This window comes from Acomys minous, assembly GCF_964271855.1.
Source record: "Acomys minous genome assembly, chromosome: 14".
NCBI classification, from domain to species: Eukaryota; Metazoa; Chordata; class Mammalia; order Rodentia; family Muridae; genus Acomys; species Acomys minous.
Genome location: NC_140496.1, coordinates 59,063,822 through 59,089,635, shown reverse-complemented (window position 1 = coordinate 59,089,635; position 25,814 = coordinate 59,063,822). Strand labels below are relative to the sequence as shown.

At 49.7% G+C, this 25,814-nt stretch overlaps 1 protein-coding gene across 5 annotated transcripts in view; it reads left to right on the top strand.

The window, feature by feature from the left end:
* MAB21L3 (mab-21 like 3) overlaps positions 1-25,411 on the top strand; it is a 40,785-nt gene extending 15,374 nt beyond the window's left edge. Inside the window, exons 1-7 of one of the 5 annotated variants that reach the window (XM_084757567.1) lie at positions 3,069-3,127; positions 4,011-4,277; positions 12,755-12,895; positions 16,459-16,750; positions 19,345-19,523; positions 20,116-20,310; positions 23,832-25,411. In XM_084757567.1, coding sequence (XP_084613693.1) covers positions 4,029-4,277; positions 12,755-12,895; positions 16,459-16,750; positions 19,345-19,523; positions 20,116-20,310; positions 23,832-24,065 — 1,290 coding nt within the window. In that variant the 5' untranslated portion in view covers positions 3,069-3,127; positions 4,011-4,028 and the 3' untranslated portion in view covers positions 24,066-25,411. Of the gene's footprint in view, positions 1-3,068; positions 3,128-3,226; positions 3,564-3,654; positions 3,805-4,010; positions 4,278-12,754; positions 12,896-16,458; positions 16,751-19,344; positions 19,524-20,115; positions 20,311-23,831 lie in introns of those variants that run through there. The other 4 variants (XM_084757565.1, XM_084757564.1, XM_084757563.1 and 1 more) reach the window with 4 other exon arrangements.
* The last annotated feature ends 403 nt before the right edge of the window (positions 25,412-25,814 follow it).

Sequence of the window (25,814 nt, the reverse complement as noted above, 5' to 3'; positions counted from 1 at the left end):
CTTTTGAGTAAGCAATCAGATGGATTTGCATGGTTCATAAGCAACAATGGGTGGGTGGGGGAGGGGCTTTCCTCTGAATGCCCAAGAGGTAAAACTACGAATTCCGTCAACCAGGTGTTTTCTCCTGACTCAGACATCCCAGAAACTGAGGTGGGCAGCAGTTCAGCAGTTACCAGACAGCGTTAAATATATAAATAAGAAACTCTCCACTTCCTGATCTGCTTTCCCCACACTCTCACTTGCTCTGATGATAGCAACATAAACGTAGCCTGGCCTCACATGACTTGAGAGGCATTCTGGATTCAAGAAGAGCTGTGAATGAAAATACAAAGTTCTTTTTTTTTTTCCTGAAGTAGACAAAGAGATTTGATAATAAGATATTATCCAAGCCAAATCAAGAGCTTCACAGCCTTGATGACTATCTTCTGTTAAAATGAAGCAAAACACCACGTCTCCAGGCTGATTTCTGGGCTCAGTTCACTGAATAAGGAAGATCCAGAAAAGTCTTAGTGATCCTGTGCACTTGGATGGATACAGACCTGGAGAATAAACATTCCTACCGCAGCCCACACTGAATCATTTCTCATACTTCCTCTCTTTTACAAACAGTTTATATTTTTTATATGTGAATGTGCGTTCTTCATGCTTGTAGGTATGTATCTGTGTGTGCGTGTGCGTCTGCCTGGGTGTGTGTGTGTGTGTGTGTGTGTGTCTGTGTGTCTGTGTGTGCAGGTACCTGAGGAGACCAGAAGAGGGCGTTAGATTTCCTGGAGCTAGAATTAGAGACAGTTGCTCAGGACCAACCAAGCCCAGATCCTATAAGCAGTGTGTACTCTCAACTGCTTGACAATCTCTCCAGACCCATTTCTTAAGAGTTTTTGCGTCTAAGCCAGGATCATTTTTGCCCTGTTGCCACTGGCTGGAGCTCTCAGCCTGGCTTTTTCCACTATTAGTGACCTCAAGCTGTGCACAGGGCAGAGCCATTGCTGTTAAGTAAGTAAGGGTTGGTTTCTTTTTTCTGAGGGGTGCTGGGATAATCCCAGTAGCTAGGAAACACTGTAGCGTTTTTCAGATGGCCAGATGCAGTGGTGTTTTTTGTTTTGTTTTGTTTTGTTTTTGTCTGTTTGTTTTATTTTGTTACAAAAACATGATTTCTCTGGGCTTCTAGCATGTTCTCATTGTTGGGCAGTTTTTCAGCATTCCTGCCAGCATTAGGCTGTGAAAAGTGACTCCCTTCAGGTGCAGACACATCTTCTCCTGTTGCTTTGCTCCTTCTGGGTTGAAGCCCTTGTGTGTGTGTGTGTGTGTGTGTGTGTGTGTGTGTGTGTGTGTGTGTGTTCATGTGAGCATAGACGTCAGCGATCAGCCTCAGGTATAGCTCCTTAGATTTTTGTCCACTTTATTTCTCTAGACAAGGTGTCTTCCTGGCCTGGAGGTCTCTGAGCAGGCTGGCCTGGTTGGCCAGCAAGCCCCAGGGTTCCTCCTTTCGATATCTCCACATTACTAGCATGGGACACTGTATCTGGCCTTTCACACTGTGCTGGGGAGTCAAACGTAGGTCCTCATGCTTGAGCGGCAAGTACGTCACTGACTGAGCCATCGCCCCTGAAGTCAGCCTAGGCCTCACCATATATTTTAGATTCTGCTACACAAAGCTAGGTGCCACCTGTGATCCAGCAATGGTGAGATGGGAGGTAGGGCCCAAAAGCCCGGAACTTCCGGGCCAGCTCCTGACCTAGCCGGCAAAGTTCCCGGAGAATGAAAGACTGTTAAAAAAAAAAAGGTGGAAGGTACCTGAGGAAAGACACACCCAAACTCAAACTTGTCCTCTGACCTCTATGTGCACACCTCGCTCCCTGACCTCAATACAAAACTATAAATAAGTGAAATATTTTGAATATTTTGGTAAGCAGACATTAAACATGTTATTGGTCCTCACAATCTATTACATTTATTTACTTATTATGTGCATATGTGTGTGTGGAGGGGGGAGTAATTGGTTCTTTCTTTCTACCATGTGGGTCCTGGGAGGTGGAGAGGGACAGATGTCAGCTCTCGTGGCTTGGTGGCAGACCCTTACATCTGCTGAGCCATCTCGCCTGCCCGGTCCCCACAGTCTGAATTGAACGCAAGCCGGCTCCTATCTTCAAACCCGCCTTGCATATGAGTCATGAAGAATGAGAATTTTTATTTCCTGAGGAAGGAAGAAAACCTGAATAAAATGGGTCCCGCTTGGTGGCCTAGCACAGTGCTTCAGGAACACTCAACAGTCTTGCTGACCTATTGTCCAATTATCTAGAGATCTGTATCTGCCTGGAAAGCTTGTTTTCCTCAGCCTGTCAGATGGGAGCTGCCAGAGCCCGTGTCTGTGCGGTAGCCCCATGCTGTGGAAGCTTACCCACTAGAAACCGGGCCACGCAGTGTCTTTAAGCTCTGTTCACACAACACACCGATCTTCTGTGCATCTACCGGGAAGGCAGCTGAGCTCAGAAGCCTTTCCTTCTCCGGGTTCCTCCCGTCACTCAGTGATCTGATTTTCCTCTTCATCCCTGGCAAGTATCTTTCCATCTTGGAGCAAGAGAAAGTCCCAGATACAACATTTGAATCTGCGGTACTGGAGGGACTGAGAGGAGTGGGCATCGCGGTGAGAACGATGAAGGGGCATTTGAATCCTGAGACCCAGAGCAACTTTACTGTTACCAGGAAACGCCCTACCAGAGGACAGGGACTGTGAGGTAGAGATTCCAGCAAAAGCAGAAGCAAGGGCAGAAAACAAAAGTATGTGGGAGAAATGGGGACTTCGGTGCAGGTGAAAGTGACGTGGAAAGAGAATTCCAAAAGGCAGGCGAAGGGGAAGCGATACTTGTTTCATTTATTTAAAAAAAAACAAAAAACAAAAAACAAAACAAAACCTGACGTGGTAGCAGAAACCAAGGGAAGAAGATTCTGGACCATCTGAGAGCATGTGCCATAAAAAGAAGGGGATTTCCGTGACACGGAAAAGCGGGTGGGCAATCAAGGCGTTGAGGGGCATTCTGGGAGATTTGCTCAGCTTTTCAGGACCGTATAAGACCTTGGACTGACAGACCGGGGAGGGAGAAGCAGCCTCAACGCCTAGAGGAAGGAGGTGGGTGGGGTCTGGTGCGGCTCTCACCTGGCGCGGTCTGGGAGGGTATGCAAATGCGACGCCGCTAGGAGAGAATGGAGAGGCTGGATTGGCTGCGGTTGAGCACGAAGGAGCTTGGTTTGGGGAGCCGCCTGCCTGGAAGCCTTGCTCAGGCGTGAACTGGCCTGCCAGCTTCGCTGTCTGTCGGTTGGATCACAGACAGCAGCAGACTGTGATCTTCATGAACTTCAGGAAGATCAGGCTGCTGGGATACTTTTCCCCCCTGTACAGAAACTAGCACCAGCCAGTCAGACTGGGAACTTACTGTCTGAGCTGTTTTCCAGGATGAGTTTTACTGGTAAAACTAGATGTGTCCTAGACTCTTAAGGGGCCGGTTTATATTGAGTTTATTTTTGAATGCCAGCCTTCAAGTGGGAGAAGGAAATCACATTCTAAGGTCAGCCGGTGGGAGGCAGGGCTCTGCCCTGCTTTACTCTGCATGTATCTGCCTGTTTGTAAGCGTGTGTGTGTGTGTGTGTGTGTGTGTGTGTGTGTGTGTGTGTGTGTGTGTACTTGTCTCTGTGAATTTCATGCTTTTCTAAATGCCAGCCCTGGCCCTGATCTGATTGACAAGGCTTTTTGCTGGGCACGATGGTGGGAAACCAGACAGCTTGTTTGCAATTTCTTATTTGTTTATGGTAAGGAAGTAAATCAATTGCAGAATTTTCAGGAGTGGCGGGCAAGGGATATTTACTGTCAACAGGATAAGGACGAGGAGATGTAAAGATACTGGGCACCAAGGTGCACCCAGACGACCAAAAAATGTTGGGCTAAGTCAACATCAGGTAACATCAGGTGGGCTCCAGTTCGTTTCATCAAGGCGCCTTTTTAATCTCTCTTTCAGGGAGTTATTCCCTGCAGGATGGCAGACGGATTCTCCCAGGTTGGGAAGGAAAACCGCAGCGAGCAGGCAAGAAGAGGCCCAGCCTCTGATCCACGCTCACAATTCCATAGGAGTTTCCTCCAGAGAGTAACAGTGCTGGGCAAGCTGCCCACCAGCTTCGTCCTCCACCGGGAGAAGAAACAGAAGGTGGCTGCCATACTGGGGATTGACCAAGATGCTATGAAGTCTCTTCCAGAGGGAGACTTAGCTGATGGCCTGCTGAGTAAGGTGAGCCAGGGCCGCCCTCTCCTGGGCACACCCTCTAATTCGCCACCCCACACACACTGGTCAGAAGGATTCCCTGCTTCTGGAGGTCACAGCTGGTTCTCGGGGAACACAGGCCCACTACCCTCAGGGTGCTGAGGAGGGTTACACCATCGAGCCGAGTCTCTGTGGCTCTGAGACAGGCTCTCATTTGGCCAGTTAATTATCTGAGCCTCAGACTTTTTTTTTTCCATAAAATGAGGGTCTAATGGGGGTCACTGGGAAGTGGCTAGTCAGGCACAGGCATGATGGCACACACTTATGATGTCAGCATTTAAGAAGAGGAGGCAGGAGGATCAAAAGTTGAGGCTATCCTGGGCTATATAAGACAGTGCCTCAAAAGAAAGAGAAAAAGGAAGAAAAAAAGCAAACAAAGTTAAGGCAAAGTTTAAAAAACTGCAAAACTGATAGTGTTAAAATATTGTTTGGGGGCTGGAAAGATGTATTGGCAGTTAAGAGCATTAACTGCTGTTCCAGAGGACCCAGGTTCGATTCCCAGCATCTACATGGCCGTTCACAATCATCTGTAATGCCAGTTCTAGGGGATCTAATGGCCTCTTTGGTCCTCTGTGGGTACCAGGCACACTTGTGGCACTTAATCACGAGTGCAGCAAAAACACCTAAACACGTAAAATAAAAATAAAACGATAAATCCTTTAAAAATTACTTCACTTGTAAGCTGGGCATGGTGGTACCCACCTTTAGTCTCAGCACTCAGAAGGCAGAGGCATGCAGATCTCTGTGAGTTCAAGGCTAGCCTGGTCTACAGAGTGGGTTCCTGACTAACCTGGACTACATAGTGAGACTCTGTCTCAAGAAAAGAAAGAGAGAGGGGGGAGGGGAGGGAGAGAGGGAAAGAGGGAGGTGGGCATGGGGAGAAAGAAAAGGGCTAATTTCAATTTTAGGCTCTTTTGATGTCGGACTTTATAGGGACCTTAAATATTACTTAATTTAAGCTGTTCCATTGTCCCGCTTACACCTGAGGCTTCTAAGGCTTGTTGTTAATGTTTAAACAAAGAGGTTTAAACTGAGAGGTGGGGACTGGCTTTCATGCCTTTATATATAAACAGAGCAAAGATTATTATCACAGTGAGACAGGAGTGGACTTTTTAGACCAAACCATCAAGGGAGAACAAGGAGGAAACACTAGTGAACAGTGAGCAAGGTGATTCCCCGTCACCCCTCTACACAGAAGCAGAGTCGACTGGCCCCTTCCTGGGCTCCTACGTTTTCTGGAAAAACAACAACATCCCGGTTTTCTTAGCATGGCATTCACGTGGTCTCGCCTATCCAGTCCTCTGACCCTCTGCCTCTGGGTACTCCCACCACCAGAAGTCCTACATGCTATCCTTGGCCTGGAACCCAGCCTGGGCTCTTGGTCTGTTTGCTCTCTAGGGCGTTTTCTACAGTTTCCTTTCATTTCAAAAAAACTGAGCCTCTTCTTGCATAGGAATCTGGACTTCTGTCTCCGTGGGGATAAAAAGAATCGGGGAACTTAGCAACTACAGGCCCGTTGTCTGGGCTGGATATGGTGGCTGAGTGCCAGCCAGTTCTCAGCAGGCTGCAGGCCCTGGCCCCAAGTCTGGCAGCATCATCCTTGCTCCTCTCTTGTCCCTGAAGGTGGGCCAGCCTTCACTTCTGGCTCCCTAAGAGCCAGAACAAACCTCAGTCACCCCCACATTTTGGGGGGGGCTCATTTTAATCCTTCTTGCGTTGTTCTGAGTTGGATTAAAGGTTCTCTAACACTGGGGCACAGAGCGCTTCTGTCATCCTGGGAACTGTGCAGCTGACACTGGTTACTGGCTGCACCCTGACTCCTCTTGGCAGTGCCTTGGCCGCTGACTTAAATGCTGGTGGTTCCTTCTACCTTTTCAGAGAGACCAACAGTACCCTGGACACATCCTGTGCTTCCACATTCCCAGAGTTTCTTGGACAGATGTGGTTGGAAATACCATCGGAGTCCACTGAAGTTAAAAACACTGTGAGAGGTGTTGATGGGTGGAGGTGCACCTAACACTCAGTGTGGCCATCAACCACCCTCCATTTCTATAGAGGAAGAAAGAAGTTTGTAGAGATGCTAAAGTCCCTTGGCTGTGTGGTGACGGTGCTGAGGTGTCAGCACACCCTCTTGGGCCTGGAGGCTGTATCTTAGGGATGCACATGGAACCCCCTCTTTATGTCAAATCCTGGTCTGTGGTTTGGGGGAAGCTCAAAACCTGAGATGCGGTCTGCTAAATGGGAAAGAAATGCTAAGCATGCCTGAGGGATGGCCAGCCACTCCTGTGGAGTCTGTTCTGAAAGCCTAGGATGAAGGCGATGACAGTCTGTGTACAGTCAGAGGGAGGGCCAAGTGCAGCATGCAGCAGACACGCACGCACGCGCGCGCGCGCGCACACACACACACACACACACACACACACACACACACACACACACCTGCAATGGAGAGCCCTGCAGAGTGAAAGGAAGGGCCTTGGCTCTGATGGGAGAAGTGGTCCACAGAAAAAGGGATGGACATGAGGGTTTGGAGGATGTGTTAGGCTTCAGTAGATGAAGAGGAAAGTTACAGGAGAAAACCCAATTTGCCCACCAACCCCCATTTGATGGGCATTCTGTATTCAGCTACCCTTTCTTTTATGCTTTCTTTTAAGCTACCCTTTCTTTTACCCTTTCTGAATCTGAGGTAGGAAACAAGGCCTGTCTGTAACGTACTACATCTGGTGTGAGTTGCCTCCTGAGCCTCAGTTTCCTTATCTGTAATATGGGAACCATCATCAAACACTGTAGGATAGGAGGCTCAGGTGCTACTGTTCTTACGGAGCGTGTGGTACCCGGGAAGGATTGAGTAACCACAGCTCCACCATGCTGCTGCTGTGCTTGGAGGCACAGATACCATGTGCTGCAGGCGGTCCTCGTCCCTGACAAGAGTAGCCTGAGCAGAGAGGAAGACCCCTGTCTCCCCTGCGTCTGTCACTAAATGTATGCTTTCTGTTCCTTAAACTAAGCGAGAATCACTTCTACAGGACAGGGGAACTGCCTGTTTATTCTGCTTAGCCAATTATTGGACTCAGAGCAATTCCAAGATTAGCAGTCCGACTTCCTGTTGTCCAGGAGGAAGTTCTCGGCCATTTTCTCTCCCTGTCTTCCAACTGGTTGATGCTCATGCATGTAGACCACCTGCTCCGGGTGCAGCCAGGCCCCCAAACAACTTTTCCCGCATGCTGCTGCTTAAGTGCCCTTCCGTGGAATTCAAGGAAGAGGGTTGCAACACCAGTGACTCAGCATGCTGTTCTTACAGGGAGCAGTCTTGAATTCCCAATAATTTGTATTTGAAACAGTAAATTATTCACAAACCTGCACTATTAATAGTAGCAAGTGACTTGTGGGTCAACAATAAGCCAGAGGCCAGGAAGGGAGGAGGGGAGGGAGCCTAGGATGAGACAGGGACGGGTGTGCAGGCACGTAGACTCACCTAGGGGAGAGAGGGGCCCTGGGCAAAGCTGTGGCCTGCCCTGGGTGACCTTGGAGCATCCAGCTTCTTATGCCTGGTTGATTCAGGGTGGCTTGGTACTGCCTGGGTTCTGCCACACCCATAATGCAGCCTTTGAAAAGAGAGACTGGGCCTTTTTTTTTTTTTTTTTTTTTTTTTGGTTCTTTGATTTTTTCAGCAGAGGAGGTAGGTGAAACCTGGATAGGGCTCCAAGTTCAAACTTGGATTGAATTATATTTTAAGTCTATTTTCTTCAATTATCCTATTTTCCCCTTATATTTAATTTCAAGCTTTTCTTTGCCTGAAATACTTTTGGCGATGAGTCTGTGTTGCTGGCTCATTGACACTTGAGAGACTATAAAGGAAAAGGATTCTGGATTGGGATTGGAGGGGTCTACACTCCCTGCCTTTGGGCCTTATGCCTGCATTGTCTCACCCAGAGGTCTAAATCTTCTTGTTTTGTGTCTCTGGGCCTCAGTCAAGATAAGCAAGGGCAATAGTCCAGGGGCGTGGCCACAGTCTAGACTGGGGACATGACAAGCCACAGAGCCCTGGGAACCTCAGCACAAAGCATTTGCGGTCTATAGACGGCTTGGTGATCCTGTATTAGTGAGGGTCTACACTGCACATGTGGCCAGTGGTGTGGGAGGAATTAGCTGAGCATCACCTAATGAGAGTTGCATCCAGTTTCAGCAGCCCAGGCAGTGTGAGGACAGACATGTCTGGGGCTCCGATCTATGCCTGCTCCACTGCCTGGCCCCTACTGTGTTGCCCTAGTGCCTGTGGCATGCAAGAACAGTCAGTAGTATCCACAAGACAGCAGCTCTAGACTCGCTGTCTCATGAGCCCTGACTCCTTTTCTAGGGGGCATAGGAGGTGTTTCCACCTACACCCTCTTGGGGGGTGGAAAACAGCATTGGAAGCCTCTTCTAAGTGCCAGTGTGGCATAGGAGAGACACCTGCTGCTCTGGTACTCACTCCATTCAGTGACACTAGGTAAGGTGATGTCTGAAGGTGAAATAATTATAAGGTGCTAAGCTTAAGGCATCTGAGTGTAAGAAGTAACAGAGAAGAATTTGTAGTCGTAGCTCAGACTTGGCTGAGTCCTCTATTCTGACTTCCACGTCTGCAGACTAGAACACATCAGGACGGTAAGCTAAACACCGGATAATGAGAGCGATTACAGGCACTTTCCAGGATGCGTTCAGTCTTGTTCTGCCCAGTCACTGGCCAGTCTGTGGTCAAGTTCACAATGAAGATTTTTTTTCCAAGGAGGGCTGTTTCTTGGAGTGCTTTGCCCCCTGCCCGCCCTCTTCTTGGTAGTACCAATACAATAATGGAATTTTTTTTTTTTTTTTTTTTTTTTTTTTTTTTTTTTTTTTTTTAGTGTGCTGCTTAGTTAAGCTTCAGTCTTTTCTTCAGTGGTGGTGGTGGTGGTTTGAGTTTTGAGACAGGATTTCTCTGTGTAGCCCTGGCTGTTCTGGAACTCACCAGGCTGGCCTCAAACTCACAGAGATCCACCTGCCTCTTCCTCCCAAGAGGTGCTGGAATTCACCACCATTCCTGGCCTACCTAGAGTCATTTTGAAGAGGGAACGTTGATTGAGAAATGCCTCCATCAGATTGGCTCATAGGCAAGTCTATGGTGACATTTTCTTTATCGATGATTGGTGTGAGAGGAGGCAGTACCACCCCTGAGCGAGCGGTCCAGGGTTGTATAAGAAAGATAGGTGAGCAAGCCATGGAGTGCAGGCAGTAAGCATCACTCTTCCATGGTCTTTTTGAGTTCCTGTCTCCATGTTCCTTCCCTGCTTGAGTTCCTGTCTTGCTTTCCCTGGTGTTGGAATATAATTTAGCAATGTGTAAGCCAAATATACATGTTTCTCCATAACAATAGAAAGCGACCTAGGCTACTTAGCGTTTGAATTCAAGTATGCACACATGTGCATGTGTGTGCATGTGTGTGAGTGTGTGTGTGTGTGTGTGTGTGTGTGTGTGTGTGTGTGTGTGTGTCCATTGGGTTTTTCACATTCAAATTCAGTGGAATCATGAACTTAAAGGTTTGGGGGGGGGTTGGGTTATTAGCCTTGGTCCTCCATGCCTTCTGAGAACTTCGCGGCTCTGACTCCAGTGTTTTACCTAGTCAGAGCATCTCCTATGGCTCTTGTATTGTGTTACTTGTAATGGTCCTGTATAATTTCGCCCCACTGCACTCATTTGGCTGATTAGTCCCTGTTCAGTGCCCTGTTATCTACCAACCATGACTAAACACTTCATCCTCAGGCTGGAAAAAAATCAATGACTGAAACCACACCTAGCGTCCAGCTTCCCCTCCCCTCCCCCCCCATTCTTGCCTAGCACACCCCAAGCTCAGCCCATCAGCCTGGAGGGTTAAAAGGGCCTTCAGACTGTCTTACAACAGAGCCCACCCATACACCACAACCTCATGGGCCACCACCATGGCCACAACTCCTCGCTTCCTGGCCTCTTTACCCATGTACCCAGGCCATCCCTCACCCCCTGAGAAGTGCCACCCTTCTGGCTTCTTGTTTCCATATTGCCTCGTCTCCCACCCCGTGAAGAAAACAGACTCCAAGCAGGAAATAGCTCCAATTCCCAGCATCCCTCTCCTTCTCTTCCCCCTGCCTCCCTCATCCTGTTTCCTTCTGACTCAATGTGGTGATGCTTTCCTGAAGATTTGCATGAGCTTTTCTCCTGGGAAATCCCTCCTCAGTGTGCAGCCTCTTCCTCCTGAACTGACATTTCCCTCCATGTTCACACATGCCTAAGCCCCATGAGGTCAGTTTGAGAAGGCTGGCCGCTGCCTCCACTGGGTTTGCCCAATCTGTTTGCTTCCGTGGTCAAGCTTCCTGAGGCGTGGTGATCTTTTTATCCTCATAAGTTTGTCCCCATTCGCTCCCCATCATATTCTGTTTGGGAGGCTCCTGTGCGGCGCTGGCCTCTCAGGGCCGTACATACATTGAGACAAGCTCCCATGTAGCCCAGGACTTGCTAAGAAACCATGAATGGTCCTTCTTGCTCCCATTCCAGAAGCACCAGGACTAGAGGCTCACACACCACGCTCAGTTTCTGCGGTGCTGGAGGCGGAGGCCAGGGCTTCATGCGGCCACTCATTCTGCCAACGGAGCCGATCCCTAACTCCCCGCTGACTCCCTCGAACCTTACCTTCTGCCTCCAGGAAGGACCTTTGGCCTCCAGATTACACAACCATCCTTTGCTGTCCCATGGCATCCTATGGTTGACTGTGACTATTTTAATCCATCTTACTTTGACAGTCTACCTGCAAGTCTCTTACCATGCAGTACACAGTCCTGCTAAAAAAAGTGAGCATTCTGTGAAAACTGGCCAAATAGAGTTGAATCAGGCACATAGGGGAAACCAAAGGTTTCCAAAAGCACCCTCCTTTAATTTTGGCATCCTGAACTTCCCACCCTTCTGTGATGACTTTCTTCCTTCCACTTGAAGTCTGGAAGCTGCCGAGCCTCCACAGGGCACAACCATTCACAGAGGGCTCCTCAACGCCATTCCTCGTGTTCAACGTAGTGGGCTGGGCCTTACAGGAATAGAAATTGAGGAGTGGCTGCTAGTGGTAAAAAAAAAAAAAAAAAAAAAAAAGAAGAAGAAGAAGCTGTTAAGCTGCAGATCTGACTGCCAGATTCAAGATCAAGCCGAATACATGGACTTTGAGAGAGCATTTTGTGTAGTTGATATTCCTGATGAAATTCTCCGGTCTGTAAAGTTTTGTTTTGTTTTGCGTTTTAATCTCTTGCTACTCAGCGCAGTGTTTGGCATTGAACAGTACAAGTTTGCTTTCCAAAGACAGCGCTTTGTGTGTGGCAGTGTACATATCAAAGTGCTCTCATCCTGCAGTGAGGGATTCCCTCTTTGTTGTACCCAGCCGCACCCCACACTTCCCCACGATGGAGCCCCCGCACTTGCCTTCTCTTTCACATGGCTTCCTCAGCCTTGTGAGTACATAGTCTTCATGTCTGTCCGCTCTGTTGCTGTCGCCCAGCATGAAGCTTTACCCTGCATACAGTGGGTGCTACATAAACACTTAGCTACGCACTGACTTGGTGAGCTATGAAGCCTGTGCAAATAGGTGTGTTCTGTCTGTCCACGGGATAGCTCTAGGAGTTCGCAGGTGGCTAAAGCGGTGGATGACTTAGCGTAGGCTGTTGTCTTTGAAAATCTTGGGATTTTCTTATCAGGCTGTTTTGAATGGTTTGGGGATCTGCTTTCCGGAGCTCTCTCCGTGACTCACTCAAATGCCACCTTCTTCTCTGACCTCTATCTGAAAGAGCCGCATACCTTGCTTGCCGGTCTTTTTCCTAACTCACTATTCCTTATGGCACTTACTAAAACTGATAGGGCCATTACAGTCTGCATGCACATCTATGTGTTTTTAACTACATATCTGATTTGCTGTTGATTTTTTTTTTTTGAGACAGGGTTTCTTTGTGTAGCCTTGGCTGTCCTACACTCATTTTGTAGACCAGGCTGGCCTTGAACTCACAGTGATCTGCCTGCCTCTACCTTCCGAGTGCTGAGATTAAAGGCATGAGCCACCACGCCCAGCTTGCTTTTGAATTTTTTGAGGCTCACTGTAGAGCCAAGGCTGGTCCTGAACTTCTGACCCTCCTGCCTTTCTCTCCCACGTGCTGGGACTACAGGTGTGTGCTACCATGCTGCAGCCTCTGCCCAGGAGTAACTCCTGGAGAAATATTGAGTGACTGCACCTGTTTCAGAAGAAACCACAGTGTCATGATGGTCACTGTCAGACCAAAGTAGATAAACTCCTTTGTTGGATTCCAGGGAGGCAAGATTTTTCGCCCTGAGCTCTGGGTCAGACATTACTGTGCCTTTGTCTTTGTCACTTGTGCTGGTGCTTCGGGTCCTATAACTGTTTTTCCTGATCTTCTCACACCCAGGTGGACCTGAGGCGCCAGCAGATTGCTCAGACTGTGGAGGAGGTACAGGAAGTCGTCCACCGCCTCACGACAGAAATCAGCCACCAGGACAGTCGATTCCAAGCCGTGTCCATCTCAGACACATACAATGACCACATTAAAGTAAGCAGAGCTCTGCAGTCTGAGGGGTTCCAGGAGGCACCCAAACCCTTGGATGGGACGGGCTCCATGTGTGAGAGGGGGTACTTAGCTGGCTGAGAATGTAGCGCTGGCCCAGGTTTCCACAGCTCCCTTTTCCAGGCCTTATTTACAACGTCTCAGGAAGTTTTTCTTTGTGGGAGGACCCCCGAAAACCCTAGATTACAGAGGCAAGAGTCGAGAAGACCAAAGGGCTTGACTGAGTCCTATTTGGTTGGCCCCAAACGCCAGAGACTCTGATCCTCAGGCATGCTGCCTCGTGGCCAAGGCTCCATTAAGCACCTGCTCGTTTTATGAAACACAACTGGATAGAGAAGGAACTATGCAGAGGGAGGTGAGGGGACTGGTGGGAAGGCAGCTGAAGGCGGCGATAGTCTCTAGGCAACAGGTGAAGGGTAGGAAGAAGGTAGAAGTGGCTCCGAGGCACTACAGAAGTGCATCGGAACTCCTCCCTGCTGAGGGACCCAGGGCCAGTGCGGGATGATCAGCAGCAATCTCACTCTGAAGCTCCGCCCGCATGTGGGCGGGGCTGCATCCTCTTCTCCACCGAGAAACAGGAAGTGAGGTTCTGCGTCCTTCCGAATCCTCGCCATTCTTGGTCTTAGTTTCTCTCCGCGTACAAATCTCTTTCATCTTGCAGTAGTTCTATATGGCCAGTTTTCCCACTAGTCTGTAAGAGCCTTGATTTTAAGGGCCGTGCTGATTGGTGGCTTCTTTCCCGGCGTCCAGTACGAGCACGGTACCGAGAGCTATGACTGGCCTGGTGTGGGCTGGCAGATACAGGTCCACTCACGAGGTCCTAAGACGTGTGGATTTTGAAGCAGAAGCAAATATCAAGAAACTTATTCTAGGGTGGAAACTATAAAACTAGCTTTGATCCTGCCATTCTAGGACACTCGCCCACCTCTTCCTTCCCAGGCCAGTCTCAGTCAGGCAAATCCAGACCCCAGGACTAGAGAGAGCAACACCACATCCCTCCTCAGACCGGGGCCCTTTTATAGTCCCAGATCGATCGATAGCTCGAAATATATCCTGTGCTAGCTAACACCGTGTCCTGTGTACTAGGCTTTGAAGGACGGTTGGATATATAGCTTGGTAAAATGCTTGCCTAGCACGCGCAAAGCCCCGAATTTGATCCCCAGCACCCGTGTGATCTCAGCTCTTGGGAAGTGGAGCTGGAGAGTGAGGCTGAAGGACGACAGACACGTGCGCGGTCACCTTTGGCATGTGTTAGTGTGCCGTTTTCTTTTCTGTTGCTGGTCACCTTTGGCATGTTGTTAGCGTGCCGTTTTCTTTTCTGTTGCTGGTCACCTTTGGCATGTTGTTAGCGTGCCGTTTTCTTTTCTGTTGCTGGTCACCTTTGACATGTGTTAATGTGCCGTTTCACTTTACTGTTGCTGGGATGAAATACTGTGGCCAAAGCAACCTATGGGAGAAGTCATTCTTTTGAGCTGATGACAGCAGGCAGGGCGGGGGGTGAGGGGGTGGGGGTGGGGGCGTTGGCAGCAGGAGCAAGCAGAAAACATCTTGAACCACAAACGTGGAACAGAATGGACTAGCAAGTGGAGCCAGGTTCTAAACTCTTAAAGTCGGCCTGCAGTGGCATACTTCCTTCGGCAAGGCCACACCACCTCCCCGAACACTGCCATCAGCTACGGACCAAGTGTTCAATACCAGAGCCTCTGGAGAAAATTCTCAAACTACCATATATCCATACCAAATTCGACAGGAGACCATGGTTACAAAAGCAAAACAAAACACATAAGATGGCCTTAATTTTTACCTTAGACTAAATTCGGTGTTTAATGAACCCCGTTTGTGACTGGGGGTGCTGTAGCTTTTGTCCTCACTAGATGCTGATGTTGGCGGGTATGTGGGTGTGGGTGGGTGCCTATGTACCTGTTCAGGTGTGTGCTCCCTGAGCGGATGCGTCTGTGGAAGCCAGAAGCCAACCTCAGCCATCTTCCTCAGTGGCTTACCATTTTACATTTTGAGACAGAGTCTCTCGCTGAACCAGGAGCGAGCACACTGGCTCATTTGTACTGGATCGTCAACAAGTCCTAGGCAAGTCGCCTGTTTCTGCCTCCCCAGTGATTACTGGCATGCAACCACACTTCTGGCATTTTTGTGGGTGCCGGAGAGGGAAACTCAGGCTGCCACGTTGTGTGGTCAGGCCCACCTGTCCAGCCCCACCATTGGACTCTCGAACTCATGTGTAAGCAGATTCCCACCATGGGAAAACTTTGCATTTGTAGTTTAGGAGTTTGTCTAGCCCCATTTAATCCAGCCCCTGGACGCCGGAAGTCACATAACTCCACATCTAAGCCGCGTCACATGGTTGCTGAAAGAGAGGCTGGATCAGTCGCCGCTGGTCGCCACCCAGACCCTAGATGAAAGCTGAACTTTCCTCAAAAAAAGATGTGGCTGAATGAACAAAGAGGCTGTCTGTGAGCTGCCTGGGTGCAGGCAGAGTTCAGGGTCCCTCTGTGCAGATCGGCACTCTCAACCTGTTTACCGTGTCCTTTGCACCGCGTGCCTGCCGGCTCTCTTCCTGGCTGCTGCTTAACTGGTTCCTGCAGAGTAGGAGTGGGTGGGTTCACGTCCATTTTCCTCATTAAACATGGCTCACACCGTTTAGACAGACAGGCTTTCATTTCACCTTTGGTTCTATACAGACTGGTCATTCATACTGAGCCTGGGTCATTGTGACAGGCGAAAAGAAGAGGTGGCGCTTTAAAGTTCAGTCCCGTTCCCTTCCACACCAGGACGCTCAGCTGTCCCAGGACACTGATTCTTGAACTCAGCCAGGGTAGAACCATTGAACAAAACTACGACAAGAAGCCAGTTTCTCCTCTTCCTCTTGCTGTCAGTGTCCCTGGGGTGGTCTGCAAGCCCCTCTGAGCCTTAGGTCGCTCACTAGGGAAGTGGTATCAGAGTTTCCTTTTGGTGTGACTTCAGAGAAGGGACAGGCACAGCCAGCAATTTGGTTGGGGTGGCGGTGGCAGCAGGGCCAGGGAGGAGGGGGCTCAGTGGAATTCTTTCCTCGCCATTTCTTCTCTCCTAAACTTCAGGTCCCTTCAGAGTTCTGAGTTTTCTTCATATTTAACTCGTGGCCCCACAAAACCCAGAATTCCTTAAGTCACTATGTCTGCCATAGCCTCAAATGGGTTAGTTGCAAAACAAACACGTGTAATTATTATTTTTTTTTGAGACAGGGTTTCTCTGTGTAGCCTTGGCTGTCCTGGACTCACTTTGTAGACCAGGCTGGCCTCGAACTCCCAGTGATCCCTCTGCCTCCCGAGCGCTGGGATTAAAGGCATGCGCCACCAGCCGTTAAAGGTTAGGCTCACAACCAAAACCATGTAATTCTTAGCCATCCCCGGGGTCTCTTTCCTGTGTACCTCATCGCATGGCTGAAGATTACACGGTCACTCGAGCTGCCTGACTGGACAGGACAGCACCCCCTCTGCCTATCACCTCCCCTCCGTGTGTGAACTCAGCTCCCCACTCTCTTTTTTGAACCTTAGGTTTTGGCCCCCAGCCTGTTCCACGTCACAGTTCCACTGAGAGGCCTCGCAGGGTACAAGGGGGCCCAGGCACAGCGCTGGCGGTACTACAACCTGCAGGGCGCCAAGCTCACCTGCCCTCTGCGGGACCCCGAAGGCCTGCAGCAGTGGCTGGAGACAGAGCAGTTCATGAAGGCCCTGTGGCAGTGGCACCAGGCGGATGTGAACATCGAGGGGGACATCGTACCAGCCAAAGTCCTGCAGGTGTTCCGGACGCTGGTGGAAAACGCAGTGAAAGCCTGTCACCTCTCAGGTGAGCTGAGCAAGGGCAGGTTGGAGGAGAGATATAGCTAGTCATCTTTTGCATTGTAGTGTTGGCGGGGGAGGGGGGCTGTATGCATGCACGAGCGTCTGTTAATGAAACCCCAGGGCTGGGATTTGTTCTCAGGAAATACTTCCGTGTCAAAATTACCGCCCTGGCAGACATACCTCAGGCTGTGGGTTTTGTGCCCTTCCCAAACCGCAACGAACTTATTTAAAGCAGCAAATTACTCACACACACACCCCTATACCTTGGTTATCAGCATATTTCTGTGCAACACCAAGCACCTGACTGCACACAGGGTGTGAAGACCACGTGCTTTGGAGACACCAAGTTACAACGGCAGAAGGCATGTAGCCTTCGGATCCACTGACCTTGACAACTGCAAACACTGAAGCCACAGTACAGGGTGATTGATGTATGTTAACACAGATGTACATATATAAACGCATGTACACACATGGGAAAACTGGGTAAACTCCTTAATTACAAAAGTAGTTATAAACCAGGAAGGAAAAAGATGAGCTGATCAACAGGAATAATGACACACAAAACAAAGAGAAACGATGAATTAAAAAAAACAAACAAACAAAAAACAAGAATCCTGGGGGAAGAATATAAATAGTTAGAAAGAAAGAAAGAAAGAAAGAAAGAAAGCTAGATTTTAAAATGTTAAAAATTCTAGCAGATCGCCAGGCATGGTTGCTGATATATGTCTGTAATCCCAGCACTGGGAAGGCTGAGGCAGGAGGATTACTACAAGTTTGAGACCCTGTCTTATAAAATTCAACCATCATGGCCAAAGCGTTGCACAGTGGTTAAAGCAACAGCTGCACTCAAGAAAGCCCCGAGCTCAGTTCCTAGCACCCACGTCAGGTGACTCACAACCCCGGGAGCTGACGCCCTCTGCTGACCTCCTCGGATACCTGCATGCATATGTGCATACACACACAGCCATGCACACCATATGATCAAAACTAAAATAAATCTGAAATAAACAATGACAAAGAATCCCAACAACAATAGAAGCATAGTAGAAGTGCCCAGCAGGCTAACAGCTGTGAGGAGAACGCTGAGGAGTGTGTGCTTCTGCTGCGTATGGGGTACCTCAGGTGAAACAGGCATTTTCATGTTGTTCCAGGAGCAAAAATCAGTGTTTCATTTTTAAAGGGCAATTCGTTCATTATTTATTTTTATGATGTGCTTACTTGTCAACTCAACAAATAAGCTTTTGCAAACACACAAAGAAATAGGGCCAAGAATATCCTCTGCCCTAGGTTTGAAAATAGTAACCACATAGAAAAAAAATCTAATTGCCTATCCAAGAGAATTGGCCCAGTAAATGATGACACCATTGCCTGGCAGACAGTGCCCAGCCTCTGCTGAGAGAGACATGCACGGGCAAACTCGTCTTGTGAAAATTACAGTGTCGGACGATACATTTGTAAATGTTTGCTAGGCTGAGCAGAACAGCTTAGAGAGTCTCCACGCTGCTCATAGCTCATGGAGGGTAAGAAGGTGACTGTGTGGATTATTTAATCCTGAGACTCAGGTAACATGCAGTGTAGTGGGTAGAATATTCACCTGGCGTGCAGAGCACCCAGGATTCGACTCCCCAGCACGGCTCACACCAGGCACGCTGCTGCCACTTCTGACCGATGCACTCTGGGAGGTGGAGAGAGGAGGATTAGAAATTCAAGGTCATCCTTCAATGCCTAGAAAGTTCAAGGACAGCCAAAAAGAAAGAAAGAAAAAAAGAAAAAGAAAAGAAAAGAAAGATGCAAGCACCACCCACAAGACTGGCGCAAATGAAAAGTAGGTTAGTAGGACTCCCTTGGAAGACACCCCAGTGAGGTGCCACCCTTCAGCAAGATCCTGACACCAGAGGGAGGAGCTCTGTCTTTACTCCCGCCTTCCCCGCCAACCAGGTGCTCCGCTGGGACGGAGCAGGAAGTGAAACAGAAATGTCAGAGTCCATCTCACAGTAGCCAACGTGACCCTTTTCCCACTTATTCTATGACTTTCCTTCATTGTACCTTCTGAAAAGAACCGATCAATTTAAATAGAAACTGGGGTTTAGCTCAGTGGTAGAGCGCTTGCCTAGCAAGCGCAAAGCCCTGGGTTCGGTCCTCAGCTCTGGGAAAATACACACACACACACACACACACACACACACACACACATACACACAAACAAAAAGACCCAAAAAAAAAAAAAAAACCAACCAACCAAACAAGGTAACTGGGATTATACAAGGTAGCTGGGATTATAGCTCAGAGAAATTGTAACCAGCAGGTGTCCTGGGTTCAATCACACACACACATACATACATACACATATGCACGAGCGCCAGCCCTAAATTACCGCATGCTTTAAAGCTCTGGGAGTAGGAGGAAAGACCCAATGACCGTGAGCTTTCCTGGTAAGACTATGACAGTGGCTGGCTGTCTGGTATCTAGGGAAGGGGACACTGTGACAGTCTCACTGACAGCTGCTCAGAGCATCTGCTCACCGAGTCCTGCCCTACTGCTTGTGGAGAGCAAGGCTTTCTCTTCTGAAGTGTCTGTCTGCTTCTTTCCCATCAGGCAAGGTCAGTGTGCTAGCAAACCGCGCTGCTGTTTGGGTTGCCATGGAAACGTCCACAGGCCAGGTGGAGCTAGAGCTGGCCCCCACTGTGGAGATCCTCACTGCCTGGTCTGAGAAAGCCCAGTGGCCTCGGTGTCTGAAGCGGTGGCCTTCCCCAGACAGAGTGGAGTGCGTCAAGGTATGGGTGAGCAGGCAGCGGGGTGGGGGGTGGGGTGGGGGGAGGTTCATTCTATAGAGTGCGAACCGCTTTGGCGAGCACATGACTGGCCACGTGACAGCTTCCTAGGGACGTGGGGTTCCTTAAAGCTACTGTTCCAATGTGTGTGTGGCCCCACTACCACCCCATCCCTCAGGTGGCGGCATGAGCGTGGGACCAGAGCCCAGGACCTAAGGGAAGGCTTGTCAGTGCCTAAGCGCTCTGACGTGGGTAGAGCAGCTGCTGTAAAGGGGTCTGAGCCACGCCTACCCCTTTACTCATGATGCTTCGTGTCTTCCCCGCGCCTCCATGTTTTGAAATCCACATAAGAGTGAGAATATTCAGTTCGTGCGTGTCTTTTCCTGGCTTATTGCACTCTATATGCTCTTCTCTAAACTTCACGCTCCTGTGGATGACCGGATTCCATTCTTTTTTACGGGCTGAGTAATGTTCCATCACACAGACACACGGCAACGTGCTGTGAGCCATGGGCCCCTCGGGCTCTGTGAACTGCTCTCCACTTGAGGCAGCCACGTGCTTTTCGTTTTTTCCTGATCCTTTCCTCTTTTTCCAGTCATTTGGCTTCAACTTGGTGGCCCGGTCCAGCTATCACTGGCAGCTGAGTTTCTCGCAGGCGGAACAGGTGCTGTTTGAGCAGCTGGACGAGGATGGGGGCTGCCGCAAGCAGTGTTTTCAGGTCCTGAGGCAGCTGAAGGAGGATGTGTGGTGTCCGGGGAGGCGGCCTGTCATCACCACCCACCACTTGCAGGTGAGCACGGGGCGTGGTGGAGGGAGTCCCGGCAACTGTCGCTAGGTGGGTCCCAGTGCGTGATGGGGATCAGGACAGGGCTGTGGGACCTGTGTGGTCGATTTCAAGATGTCCACACCGCATTACGCTTTCTGCTCCCGGAGACATATAAACCCCAGCTGTGTGTCATACATTGTATCGCGTGATATTTGTGATGTGTAGAATAAAAATTTGAGACACACAGGACGTCCACCGTGTAGAGCCAGGGTGATCAGTTTTCCCTTCTCCCTAAAACGTTATCCCACCTTCGCGTTGGGAGCCTTTGAACTCCTCTAGTTATTTCAAAACAGAATGAAGTGCCGTGGACTGCAGGCGTTCGGCTGTGCCGGCGAGCACTTAAACGGATTCCTCCTGTGGATTTTGTTATTACCGCCCAACCTATGTTTGTCCCTTCTCCCCTCCCATCCTATAATCGCTGTTTTCGTCTCTCCTTCTGTGGAGTCCGCTGTCCTGGCGCTCGCTCGTGTGACTGAGTGTGTGCAGTGAGTGTCTGCTGGTTCCTTTCTTCACCGTAAACACCTCCATTTTCTCCACGTTGCTGCACATGACAGGATTTCACTCACTTTCATGGCTGGGCAGTATTCCACCGCATAGACATGCCACATTTCCTTTATTCTTTTGTTGGTGGACACCTAGGCTGGTCATTTTTTTCCCTTGGCTATTGTGACTAATACCGCAATAGCCATACAGCGTAGTTAGCTCTTTAATATTCTGATTTCATTTCCTATACTTATACCTAAGTTTTAAATTTTGTAGGAACCTCCCATCTGCTTTCCACAAAAGCTATACTAATTTATATTCTTGCCAGCACTGTATGAATGCCCCAGTCCTTACTATCTTCTTATTTATTTATTTATTTATTTATTTATTTATTTATTGTGGTCTTTTTAACAACAGCCTGTCTCACTGGGTGAGGTGGCATCTCGCTGTGGTTCGGCCGGCATTTCCCTGAAGACTGAGACTTGTCCACTTGTCCACTTGTCCGCTTGTGCATTTTTCTTGAGAAGCGGCACTTCCTCTCATTTGTCCACTTTACATGGTGCTGTGTGTTCTTTTGCTCTTGAGTTCTGAGTGGATTCCGCATGTTTACAGTGTACAGCTTGCTAACTTTCCCTCCCTTTCCTCCTCCTCTGCAGTGCGGACACCTCCAAGCCCAATGTGTCCGTGTTCATCTGGTTTCCCCTTTGTTGCCTGTACTGTTGGGTCTTCCCTAAAAAAATCTTTGCCTATGACAACACCACACAGCATCGCCTTTGTTTTCTCTAGCTCCATAGCCTCAGGCCGTCTATGTTAGCACCACGATCCATCTTGAGTTGATTTTGTATCTGGTGAGAGGTGTGTGTTCTCTCTCCTCTCCTTTCTGTCTTTCTCCCCTCCATCTCTCGCTCGCCTTCCCTCCCTCCTCAGTCTCCCAGGCCCACTTTAATGGAAGGGATTATCCACTCTTTAAAATCTCAAATATGTATTATTAATTTTTTTACTTATGTACATGTGCCTGTGTGACTGTATACCATGTATGTACAGGTCCCCTGGAGCTGGAGTCACAAGCATTGGGAGCTGCCTGGCCAGGGGACTGGGGACTGAACTCAGGTCCTCTGGATGAGCGGCAGGTGTTCTTCTTTCGTGCAGGACTTGATTGCTTTAGTTGGTGTGTGTGTGTGTGTGTGTGTGTGTGTGTGTGTGTGTGTATGAGTGTATGTGTGTGTTTCGAGACAGGGTTTCTCTGTATAGCCTTGGCTGTCCTGAACTCACTTTGTAGACCAGGCTGGCCTCGAATTTACAGAGATCCATCTGCCTCTGCCTCCAGAGTGCTGGGATTAAAGGTGTGCGCCACCACCGCCCGGCTTTTGTTTTTTGATTATCGTGCTTAATTGCATATATAATGGGGTTTGGTGTGACTTTTTACATATGTGGACAAGGTACAACACTCCCTTACCCTGTCCCCCTTCACCCCACCCCCTCTCCTACTTCTTAGTCCTCGTCACACCACATTAAGCTCTCCCTATCTTCTAGTTTCCATGTGTGGGAGGGAACACGCAGTGTTTGTCTTTCTGAGTTGGGCTCCTTTTACTTAATGCATGTCCTTCCGTTTTGCTCCCAGCCATTTTTGCTGCCCAGGAGAGGGTTTCTTTCCTTCTCAATGAACAGCCCTCCATTGTGTCTTTGTGCCCTGTTTGTCCACTCACAGCTGGTAGCACCTAGGACACCTAGGATCGTTCCCTATTCTTCTAGACAGCAGCGTTGGTTGAAAGGCTGGCAGGCAAGGCAGGGAGCAGACCTCACAAAGCATGTTCAGAATTGTATCCTTAGCCAGGCGTGGTGGTGCAGGAGGATAGCTCTGACTATGAAGCCAGGCTGGTCTACACAGTGCCAGGCCGGCCAGGGCTACATAATGAGACCCCGTCTTAGTTAACCAGCTGTAAGAGGACTTGTTATTTCAACAAAAACCAATGAAGATTTATGCTTTAGAAAACAATGACATTGGAACAGGCACAGACAGGTTAGACCTCTACCAAAGATGGTGGTGTATATGGTGGGGAGGGAGGGGGGAGGGAGGGAGGTGAGGCTGAGTGGCAGGTCTGAGAGGCCAATGAGCAGGAAGATGTGCGGGTTGGGCTGTGAGTGACAGGGAGGATGCTGCCCCGGGTTGTGTCTGGAGCGGCTGGCGGGATTAGCAGGTCTAGAGGCAGAGCAGGTTTGTGGCAAAGGCCAGGAGTTCAGTCTGGGCATGTTGAAACTGAGATAGCTTTCCTATACCCAAGTCTAAGGAGGTCAGAGGCAGAATCTGGCCCGGAGGAGGCGCCATGGGAGCCCTCCACCTTGTGGAGAAGGAGCACCAGGCTGGGGAGGGGCACGAGCAGAAGAGGCTAGGGACTGACCCTCAGGAACCCCAAGGCAGAGCACGCATGCGTGGGTGCAGAGCAGAGTGGCTGGGATTCGAGGAGAAAGCCTGGAAGAGCACTGTCTTGGAGGCCAAGAGAGTAGTTGGTTAGAAAGGAGGGTGTGGCGGCAGGCGGTCTGGTACACTGAAAGGTAGGAAGGCATAAGACTGAAAAAGGCATGCAGGAGGGACGGCACTGCCGTGGGAGAGCAGGAGGGCTCTCACCAGGCCAAGAGGCCGTCATGGTTCCTGGGAGGCAGGGATTTGTGAGAGGGTGGTGAATGCAAAGAGGAAATGAGACTGCCATGTTGGCCGAACTCTCTGGTCTGGGAGATGAGGGCTTCCATGCTCTCTGTCTGCTAGGAGGCAGAACACCTCTGCTTGGAGCTAGGAATGACTCAGTGGGAAAGTGTTGACAGTTGGGGTGTCGGAGAGAAGGGAGAGACGATAGCTGAGAGGTGTGGCAGCTAGGCAGCCCCGGGCCCAGGTGAGGCAATGGACGGATCATGAGTTCCTGGTGATTCCGGATTTCCCAAGATGCCTTGCTCCTCCTCCCAGAGCCGTGAAAACTCAACTTGTTCCCACCATCTCTCCTCCTCAGACTGTGCTCTTCTGGACTTGTGAGAAATACCCCCACCTCAAGGATTGGCAGGTCTTCCATCAAGCACTCCTGCGCCTGGTCCGGAAGTTGCATAGGTGTGTGAGCCAGCACTTCCTGAAGCACTATTTTGTCCCAAAGAGCAACCTCCTTCAGTCAGCCAACCCAAGTGAGCTGGATGCTGTAGCCCAGAAAGTGGCCTTCTTCCTAAAGAACCCACAGGCTGCTCTGCCCTGAGGTGGCTCAAGGAATCCTTCCTGCATTTCTTCCTGCTTGGACTCGTGCTCAGGGTGGTTCCTCTGTCAGCTGCCAGGACCCTGTGCTAGAGAGATGCCAGGAATGACAGAGAGAATAAAGCAAGCCGGCAGCTAGCTCATCAGAGGCAAAGCCGCTCCTGCCCCAGGCCACGCAAGCATTTCACCATCCCTACCTCTCCTGGGGACAGCTCACATCAAAGCTTTCCCCAAGTGACTGATTTTCCTTGCTCAGGCTCTTCTTGTCTGCCCAGGAGAACGGACAGAGTCTGGGCTGGAGAATTCTCCAGCCTGTCTGGACCAGGACCCCACCAGTGACACACAGCGCCACCTGGCGGCTGGTGTCCTTCACAATTCTACCCTCCGACTCCAAGCAGAGGCCAGTAGTCCATCCAGGCTCAGGAGTTGGTCTGGTGTTCCTCTGTCAGGTATGAGGAGTCATCGTGAGGTGTAGCGCGAATCCAAGAGAAGAGTACAGCTGTCACCTGACTCCAGCCACAGCCCTGTCTACCACAGTCAAGGCTAGAACTTCCATCCGTGTCATGTCGCCATGTCTGGATGCCTTCCTTAGCTCCGCCCATTCGCTTACCCGCGAACCCATACGTACTTGCCAGGCACTGAGAGCACAGGAGAGAACAAGACAGACTCCCTGGAGGAGATAGGAAGTGAACAGCAGAGTGGTAAACTCCATCACTACATACAGGAGGAAGTCCGCTAGAATACAGTCACAGGACGATCCTGAGGGAGAAAGTGTGGATAGCTGAAAGGGGTCAGAGTGGTGACCTCAGGCAGGCTGGGATGGGTGGGCATGGGGGCCCCTGGCTGTGTGTGTGTGAAGCTGGGGAGGAGGCGGTCATATTGTGTTCTGGGGAAGGCTTCTCGGTCTGAAGCACATTTCAAGTGATGGCTCCAGTGGCAGCACCGGGAAGGAAATCGAGGCACTGCTCACCCCCATTCTGAGAGCCCTGAGGCCCACAGCCTGGCACGTCTGTACACTGTCTGGGGATTTCAGGTGCTCTCGGAAACCATGGTTTCTTTGGGCATTTTCTTAATGTTTCTCAACCCTGGGGGATCCTCTGTGAATTTTGAGCATTCTCCCGAAATATGCTTACCAAAGTAATATTCCTAAAAGTACAAACCACGGATCTGGGGGCTTTGAAGAAACCTGTGTGGCGGGGACTGAGCCTGAGGCCTCTACATGCTGAGCATGCGCCCTGCCCATGAGCTGCACTGACCTTTCTTTTTGAGGCTGGATCTCAGTAAGTTGCCCAGGATGGCTCTATTTTTTTATTAGTTTTTTTTTTACTAGAATATATTAATCATACACAATTATTGTCTTCACTGTGATATTTTCATGCGTGTATGAAATTTTGTGTATGAGTGTGAGTGTGTGTGTGTGTGTGTGTGTGTGTGTGTGTGTGTGTGCATGTGTGTGAACCAATGCCCTTAATAAGGGTTTTTTCCAGGAACATGGATAAGGAACTAGGTACAGGAGAATGGGAACCTTCTAGTGTTTACACCACTGAAGAAGCTGCCCTTAACTGGTTATAAACTGGCAGGAAGGGAGGGAGCTTGTGAGCGCCCCCTGCTGGTGATGGGAAGGGGGCCATCATTTGTGAGCGCCCCCTGCTGGTGATGGGATGGCAATGAGCCCAGTCTTGAATGTGTGACCACACCCCCTGAGAGTTCAAGAGTCCAGGGACTGTGCTGTAGCTGAAGGCAGCAGCCCACA